This window comes from Phodopus roborovskii, unplaced genomic scaffold (genome assembly GCF_943737965.1).
Source record: "Phodopus roborovskii unplaced genomic scaffold, PHOROB, whole genome shotgun sequence".
NCBI lineage: Eukaryota > Metazoa > Chordata > Mammalia > Rodentia > Cricetidae > Phodopus > Phodopus roborovskii.
Genome location: NW_026126599.1, coordinates 571529 through 581041, shown reverse-complemented (window position 1 = coordinate 581041; position 9513 = coordinate 571529). Strand labels below are relative to the sequence as shown.

Below are 9513 nucleotides of genomic sequence, written 5' to 3'. Positions count from 1 at the left end.
GAAGAAGAAGGCAGATGATAAAGGAAGTTGCTGGCCACAGGGAAGTGGAGATGCGGAGGTCCTGCCCCCACTCAGTCCTCCTCATGAGGAGGCCCTGAGGTTGTGAGCCTCTGTACCCTGATTCTCTCCTGAGCCCTGAGCACCCCAGGGTCCCTCCACAGGGCCTGTTCTGCTGCCTGATGGCTCTGCTGCTCTCGATTCCTGGAGGACACCAGGTCATAGCATGGACCCTGTTTCTGCTGCTGCCAGCACCATGGCTGCAAGCTGGTGAGTGGAGGGACTTGGCCAGCAGGGACTCTGCCTTAACTATGAAGGAGCAGCGGGGCTGGGAAGAGTGGACCCTCATGTGGACAGGGGTGTGCTAGAGGAGCCAGCTGTCCTCTGTGACCCAAAAGGGAGCTCATCCTCAGAATGGTTAAGGCCAACCTTTCCTGGTCTGGGCTGTCCCATGGGGACTGTGGGATGTAGAACAGTCCTGCCCCGTGTGCAATACCTGCCTGGGGAAGATGGCTCAGGACGTTCCGGGTTGTGCCTTCCATCCCTGAAATGACTTCACATTCTCCCCAACCTTCCCAGGTATCTCAGCAGCATCCAGCAGAGAAGGACCCTTTGGGGTCACCCAACCAGCACGCCTCTCTGGTGTCCAGGGCGGCTCCATCGAGATCCCCTTCTCCTTCTACTTCCCCTGGAAATTGACAACGGGTCCAAATATGTGGATTCTCTGGAGATGGAAGGGCTTCCATGGGGAATTTATCTACAACTCCTCCTCAGGTTTCATACATAAGCATTTCAAGAACCGGCTCATCCTGAACTGGACACAGCCTCAGACATCCGGAGTCCTCAGAATCCTGGACTTGAAGGAGGAGGACAAGACATTTTACTTCTGCAAAGTTTATCTGAACACAACAAAAGGCACGGAGAGTTGGCAGTCAATTCCGGGTACCAACCTCACCATCACCCCAGGTGAGCCACTCAGCTCTGGCTTTGATGCCTCTGTCTTCTTTGTCCCTTAGATGTCACCTCAGCTCTACAACTCTGAGCTTGGTTTCATATTCTTTTCCCTTGGCTCTACCCAGGCATGTGCTAACGGGATTTTCCCCTTGTAGTTGTGACAATACTTTGCTGCCTCCTCTGACCTTGTCTGTCAGTCTCTGCTTGGATGAAAATCAATTCCCAACAAGGCTTCAGCCTATGCCCTCCTCCCTAGTAAATCCTTTGTGTTTTAATCTAATGCTGTGATCCAGACCAGATCCTCATGCTCTTTGACCTCAAGTTGGGTAGATTTCTCCAGGATGTAGCTGACTCACTCAGTACTAGGGCAGGGCTCCAATGAGTCCCTGTGTGGAGCATTTCCACACAGTTCCAACCTAAGCCCAGAATAAACAATAGGTGCCCAATGGAAGCTCCTGGTGTCCTACAATCCAACTGTAAGCTGCCATCTCTGAATACAGTCCCCATTCCTGACAAAGTCCCCAGGACAAATCCTTCACCACTCCTTGTCTATGTGAGATTTGGGGAATCAAGAGACAAGGGCACCTCAAGGATGAGTCTAGCCCATTTTAGCTGCAGGGGAATCCTCTCTTTGAACTAAACCACTGTAGCTTAGCAAAAGACCCTTTCATTGTTCTCCAATTTTCACCTTTTAGTTTGAACCCAATGCCACTCTCTAAGATGCCCAAAGGGTCAATGCCAAGTGTAATTTTCAGATTAAGTATACCTGAGGTGTCCTGGGATCTCCTCAACCTTTAGTATCTGCAGAAGATTTTCAGACAAAAAAAAAAAAAAAAATCCCATGGAGGGTACCAGGAGGCAATGCTTAGCAATCACAAAAGGCAGATTAAGTCCAGGTACCTGCACTCCAGTTTAACCAGGTGTATCTCTGGAGATTTTCACAACAACTCCCTTATATGGTCTCCATTTCTCACTCCCCTCTCTCCCTTCTGCCCTCTTGGCCTCACCTCTCCCACACAAGTTCCAAATATCTTGGGAAATCATGTCCACATTGACACGTGTGGCTGCTCTGTCTTCTGATCCCTGCCTCTCCTCGGGAGCACAAGTAACTGCAGTCCTTTGCTCTGGGAACACTGAGTGGCTGTTACACCTCATTTCTTCATGTGGCCCTGTAAGACCCTCGGAATGAGGAGTCTCCCAGTTTCGGTCGGTACCCCCAAGAACTCAGTGTCCAGTCCAGTTGCTGCAACATGCAAGAGGCTTTAATGAACAGGAAACGTTTGCACAAACGGGATCCCTCAGCACACAGGCTAGAGAGAAGCATCATTCTCCAGGCACAGGTGTTTTTAAAGGCAAAACCCACAAGCTTAGGGAGGGGGTGTGACCCTCTGTCCATTGAATAGGTGACCCTTTGAGGCTGGATGGTCTTGCTGGTAGGGTCAGCAGACCTTAGGGCCTCGGGTTGTGCTAATTAATCTTTCTGGGCAAACCGGAGGTATGGTTATCTCTTTGTTTTTTTAAGGAAACTATTTACCACCTGCTGACTCCCGGAAAGGAGGGGCAGTGTGAATTCTTGGTATCCTGCTATCTCAGGGCCAGTGGTTAACAAATTATGCCCGGCATTCCAATTATTTGGGCTTCATTTCATTTCTTTGCTAGTTTAAGTCTTTCAACCCTACAGGACCTGGGGACTCTGTGTGCTTCCTTGTCCATCACAGCCTTGCTCTGTGCATGTTTTGGGTTAGATTCTGGGCTTTGATTTTTAGAAGACAGGATCTCACCTTGTAGGCCTGGCTCTTTTGGAACTCACAGAAATCTCCTGCTTCTCCCTCCCAACTTGGAGCCATGTGACACCACATCCAGCTGTGGCTCATGGCTAAATTAAAGCCAGTCTGTGCAGTCTCTGTGGCTGCCATGTTGACATGATGTCACATCAAACAGCAGCTTCCAGGGCTCAGGGCAGGGAGAGAAAGGAGCTGCTTCTAGGATCTGGAGCAGTGATTCTCAACCTTCCTAATGCTGTCACCCTCAAAACAGTTTCTCATGTGGTGGAGACCCTCTCTTTCTCTCTGTCTCCCCCCCCCTCTCTCTGTATCTCTCTCTCTCACACACACACAGACTATAAATTTATTTTGTTGCTCCTTCATAATTATAATTTTTCTAATGTTATGAATCATACCATAAATATCTGATACACAGGATATCTTATGTTCTACCACTGTGGGAGTAGCAAATCATAATTTGGGAACTGCTTATCTGGTGTTTCTAAATAAGTATATTTTGTAAAAATTATCCTTAGTGATGCTTGAAGAGGAAATGAACATACTCTTCCCTGACCTGTTCACTTATGGCCAAAATTACATATTTTCTGTTTTGCATTTTTATGTGCTCTGTGTGTATACATGTGGGTCTGTTAACTCCGGTGTGTGTGTGTGTGTGTGTGTGTGTGTGTGTGTGTTTGTTAATACATGAATGTCCACATTTGTTCAATGTCCTGTGGAGACTAGCCAACAACTTCAGATGTAACCTGCCTTATTTTTTGAGTTAGGGTCTCATATTGGCTTTCAGGTTGCCAAGTAGGCTAGCTTGTAAAGCAAGTGAGCTCCAGGGACATGCGGTCTGACTCCTGGGATTTCAGCTCACTCTGCTCTGTTTGGTATGGAACTGAATACACAGACAGGATGGCTTTAATGCACAGGGTTCTCCTGCCTCTGCCTTCAGGGCTAAGACTAAAGGTCATGCCAGGTTCACCAGGCTCTGCCTATGGGTACTTGGGATTAATCTCAGGTTCTAAATTCCACACATCAAACACTCTATGGACTGACACATGTCTGCATGTCATATACATTTATGACAAAACACATCTATTTCTGTGGCTTCATGCCTGTGACCAAATGAAAATCTGAGTACAGACAGCCAAGAATGTTGGAGATTGTGCATTTGGCCTTACTCTCCTAGAGTCTCAGCCTTCAGCCTTTATTCCCTAACTGTGTGAACTTCTGAGAGCTGTTCCAATCATGCACCCCACAGAGGAGACAAGGTGTGACTCTCACCCCATTCCTCCCTCAGCCAGGAGGATCTGCTCACTCTCATCTCTCCCCAGCTGTCAGCACCACCATGGAGTCTCCCTCCTTAGTCACCCCTGCAGTGGCCACAGCTGGCCTGGAGGACACAGAGGGTCAGAGCAATCCTTCACTTGTGAACCTGGCAGCCACAGTCGGGGTGGTGGTGGCCACGGCTGTGCTCATAACCCCTGTCTGTGTGTTGATGATCTTCCTGTGCTGGGAGCAAAGGTAAGTGTCCAGGACAGGCCCTCACCTGAGCTTCCCCTCTGAGTTCTCTCAGCTGTGGGGGATGGGGAAGGAGGTTGTGCAGGGGAATGTGAGGAGAACAGAAGGGCAGGAAGGTGGCTGAGCTCAACACAAAGACTGAACTGGCGATTACTTTCCTTAGAGACCAGCTGGGTCCAGTGCAGATGAACACAGAGCGTGCTCCTAAGGAAATCAAGGGGAATCCGGGGCCTTAGCTCCTGCAGGTCAATGTGCAAGGTTGTCCTGTGCCTTACACATGTGTGTGTGCACATACAAACATACACATTCACATATACACTGTCCAAAATAATATTTTAAACAATTTGGAAACACGAAAAAAAAAAGTAAGGTACTTATCTAATGAAAAATTTGTCCTATAATTACTTACAATGCAAAACAATCAAGAAATTCATTATAATCCGATTTCAAATCTCAAAAGTATCGTGTAAAGATAAATCGTTTGCCTCTGAACTTCACTGCGACTTTGAGAAACAAATGTATGGACACAGGAAGGGAGACCCTAATCCCAGCATTGGGAGGTGTATGGAGTGGAATGAAAGTTCAAGGACATCTGCAGTTGTACACATAAAAGAAGAGCCAAGTGTGCTCTGTGTTCAGTGTAGATTTAAATCTAATCCACAGTGAGGAGAAGACTACAGGACAGGGAAGAGATGCATAGAGAGAGGAGTGTGATGGAAATACAGACTTGACAGGTAGCCCCGGTTTCAGAAGGGCCCGGCCCTCCAATGAGGGAAGAAGAGGAACTGAGCTCTGGAGAGCAGCAGCCTTAGACACAGCACAAGTCTGACTGTGACTCCAGCCCTGAGGCTGAACTGGCAGGGCTGCAGCAGGCTGCACTCACAGGGAAAGCTACAGAGCCGGTTCCCAGGGAGGCAAAGGGGAGGCATGGTGAGTGCAGAGAGGGAAAGCAGGGAAGGGACAGGAGTTCAAGGCAGGGGGAAGGAAGTAAAGGGAAAGGGGATGGACAAGGAGCAATGGACCAGGAGAGCTTTCCCCTGATTGGCTGTGCTGTGCTGAAGGACAGCTGAGGACTGGCCCCAGGTCCTGGTGATTCTCATCCTGTCCCTGAATGGCTGCTGCAGAGCTGTTTGCTGCCCTGGGTCCCTAATGTTGTCTGAACACAGAGAACAGCTGAGAGGCAGAGGGAGGGTCAGCATGGCTGCCACACTGACACCGTTTCTTCTCCTACAGGCCAGCACCCTAAAGCCAAAGCCCAGCCAGGTGGGCGCCTGTCATCCCAGTGAGCAGGTGAGGGGCCTTTCAGGATGTTTGCTCTGAGAGACATGCAAGGGAGTAGAGAGATGATTCAGTCAGGAAACCCTCGAACATGGACAGGAGGACCTGAGATTGATCCGGAAAACACACATTATTAGCAAGGCAGATGGCAGGAAATTGTACCTTCAGCCCTGGACAAGCGAGAACAGAGCAGAGTCATAGGGCTCGCTCGATGTGCAGCTACTCAACACTAATAGGAGAGTTCCAAGCCAGTGAGAGGCTATGTCACAAAAAAAAAAAAAAAAAATCCCCAAAAAGATAAATCATACTAACAACATTTTCTAATTCTTATTTAAATGAAGTATTTTTAAAATACTTATTAAAGAACAAAAAATAGTGTGGGCAAACAAGATAGCTCAGTGGGAATGATGTCGGCCGCCTAGCCCAAAGAACCTGGCTTCCATTTCTGGGGACCTAACTGATACAAGGAGAAAACTGGAAAATCGTCCTCTCCATCTCAGGGTCACCCACAGGCACCTGATGAGACACTGTCTGTTAGTCCCCTGCTAACAGACTCCAGACCAGCATCTGTCACCAGGGAAGTGAGTTTACTTAAAAGTATGGGTTTCTGGCCACACATCTTGCATCCCCTCCCTTCCCCTGACTCTTTAGTGAAGACCAGAGAGTGTGGCTGCAGGAGGGAGCTGTGATAGATCCTTTCCTTGGACAGGTACAAGAAGTGAAGCCACACTTTGGACATGTGGACTCTGATATCCTCTCCTCAGAACCAAGGTCGTCTTGTCTACTCTGGTCCTGAGAACACAATGGTGCTGTTCTCTGTCTGTCTGGAGAAGTAATAACACTTTTCAATAAATGTCTCACTCCCAACAATCATCTCAGTGTGGCTCTTGTCACACACACACACATACACACACACACACACACACACACACACACACACACACACGAGACCTCTTAGAGAGTTGCAGATTGTGTCCAGGACAAGGCACACAGCGAGTCCACACTGAGAACCACTGCATGAGGGTCCTGGTATCTCTCTTCCTTTCTCCATGGTCACCGCCACGTCATCCACAGCCCCTGACCCCTCCATGCTCCTCCTCAGGTGACAGACTGGGACTTGCTTGGGTTCCATGTTGAGCTTCCTTTCCTCACAGGTCATCTACATGCAGTCTCTTTCCTTGATTCCTGCCATGTTCATATTCTGTCCTCTGGGGTCTCCTCTAGCATAAGACTTCCTTCCCAAGGATGGTCTGTCTTCACATTTGATAGTCAGAGGGTCAGCTTCTACCAAAGAGCCTCTGAGACATGAGGACAGCTTCCAGCCTGACAAATAAGAATAACAACTTTTATAGCTTTAAAGGGATATCTGACATTAGGGTAATGAACAGAGAGTCACAGGAAGAACCCACCTAAGAATCTAAGCAATGGTGGAGAGGCTGCCTTAAATGCACTTCCCCTATAATGAGACTAATGACTACTTTAAATGCTATCCAGTAGCTGATGGCAGCAGAAGCAGAGTTCCACAGCTAAGCAGTGAGCAAACTCCTAGAATCCAGGTGTAGACAGGGAGGAGTGATGAGCAACGCAGTCAAGACCAAGTTGGGGAAACCCACAGAAACAGCTGGCCTGAACAAGACTCCAGTCAGACATCTGGGGAACCAGCATAAGACCGAACCAAACCTCCTGAATGTGGATGTCAGTTAGGAGGGCTGGGCAGTCGATGGGACTTCTGACAGTGGAGCCAGTATTTATCCCCAGTGCACAAATGGACTTTCAGAGCCCATTCCCTATGGAGGGATAATCTCTCATCCTAGATACGGAAGAGAGGGCCTAGACCCTGCCCCAAATGATGTGACAGACTTTGCTGATTCCCCATGGAAGGCCTCACCCTCCCTGAGAGTAAATGGGGGGGTGAGATGGGGAAAGTCGGTGAGGGCCATGGGAAGATGGGAGGGAGAGGGCACTGGGAATGATATGTAAAATAAGATTGTTTCTAGAGTATATTTTAAAAAGAAAAGAATGAAAACCATGCTGCTTTGACAGCCAGAAGAGGTACATGGACATTGTGGCTGTTTGCCTGTATCTGACCCCCATAGACTCACAGGGAATGCACTATTAGGAGACATAAAATTGTTGGAGTAGGTATGGCCTTGTTGGAGGAAGTGTGTCATTTTGGGGATGGGGTTTAAGGTCTCCTATGCTCAGTCTATGCTCAGGTTAGACACAGTTGATTCCTGTTGCCTAGTGATCAAGACATAGGTCTAAGATCCTCCTCCAACACCATGTCTGACTACATGCTGCCATGTCTACCATGAAGAAAATGGACTAGAACTCTGAAACTGTACACCAGCCCTAGTTAAATCTTTTCCTTTGTAAGATTTGTCATCTCATGGAGTCTCTTCACAGCATTAGAGCCCTAAGACAGAAATGCTTGATTGACATCCACTCATCACAGTCCTGCATAGTTGCAGCTCTATTCCCACCAATCACAATCCTCAAATGTCTATCAATCATGGGCCTTGCTGAGTCACTGAGGAAAGGTTCCATCCCCATGAGACTAGCTGAGATGGAGGTCATGGAGGAGTCACCAAGGCCTCTCATGTCTAAAGTGAAGGCTCCTCGGGCAGCTGTGAGATGTCTGCAGAGGTGTCACTGGATCCAAGCCTCCTGAGGCTGAACTCGACAGCAGCCATGGTCACAGTGATTTTGCTGCTGGGGGTTGTCTTCTCTGAGCATCCCTGAGGTGTTCACACAAGCAGACTGCCAGTCATCTGATGGGAGTTGCCATTCTGTAAATATGTTTCTCATACTGGTTAATGAATAAAGCACTGTTGGCCAATAGGAAAGCTAGATAGGCAGGACTAGGAGAAGAGGAAGAAAGAGGGAGTAGGAAGAGGAGGAGTTAAGATGGAGAGCTGGGAGAGAGCTGGATGCCAGCCGGCTCTCCGGTAAGACCACGTGGAAATATTAGATTAACAGAAATGACAGAGCTAGCCGATAAGAAACAAGTAACTGGCCAACAGCGTTATATCTAATACAGAGCCTCTGTGCGTTAATTGGGGTAGGTGTGGCTGCGGGACCAGACATGGCGGTCAGAAAACCCATACTCCTTACTATCATCTAAAGCAGGGTTCCTTCATCAGCTCCTCCCTCCAGACAGCTTGTCATGGAAATGGGACATTATGGATGGCACTCGATGGTCATGTGATATGTTGTGTCAGTTTCCATTGTTCAAAAGGGCGGAACAACAAAGGGGCCCACAGCAAAGACTCACACAGATCCACAATCTCAGCTTTTACATCAGATCACCTCAGGGTGAAGGAACACTGTATTCCCACATCACAGCACACCTCACTTCAGGCATGGCTGCCACTGTTTGTGATTTGTGTCCCCTGGACTGAGCTAGTCAGTTTAAAGGAGTACTAGAGGAAGACAGGCTTTGTGGCATATGCCTGTAATTCCAATGATTGACAGGAGCAAGACCTTGAATTAGAGACTATCATTAGTACATATTGAATTTGAGGCCAACCTGAGCTTCAGGAAAACCTGTCTTAAAACCAAACAAACAGCGAAGCTCACCAAAGCTCCAAACACTACAGAGAGGCCATAGAGGCTGCTCATGTGCTACTTCACTTTGGTTGGAGGCAGAGAACTTGAAGATGCCCAGAGTTTTCTCATTAGATACACGTATGCAAACTTTGCGACTTTGAATATTTTCTTTAAAATAATATATATAATGTTGAAGAGGAAATTGAGTTTCTCCATTTCTGTGACCTCACACTCAATGATGTGTGAATTTCTTCCTTTGACCTTTGTATCTGCAGAGGCTGGGACACTTCATACCTGAGCACCAGGAGACTGAGCTGGTCCCCCAGCCCCACCCACTGGGCCTTTAGGACACACTGCAGAGCCTCTTCTTGGGGCTCCCCCAGGCAGGGGTACAGGGAGTGCTCATGCTGTGGTTGGGCACCACATGAAGGAGATGAAGATGGTG

General features: G+C 48.2%; 1 protein-coding gene across 1 annotated transcript; it reads left to right on the top strand.

Moving 5' to 3' along the window:
- Positions 1–6371, top strand: LOC127237154 (paired immunoglobulin-like type 2 receptor beta-2). Its single transcript, XM_051205238.1, has 5 exons — positions 1–267; positions 577–963; positions 4055–4244; positions 5475–5531; positions 6229–6371. The coding sequence occupies exons 1-4, from the start codon at positions 180–182 to the stop codon at positions 5485–5487; spliced, it is 678 nt and encodes a 225-aa protein (XP_051061195.1). The 5' UTR covers positions 1–179; the 3' UTR covers positions 5488–5531; positions 6229–6371.
- Positions 6372–9513: the final 3142 nt, after the last annotated feature.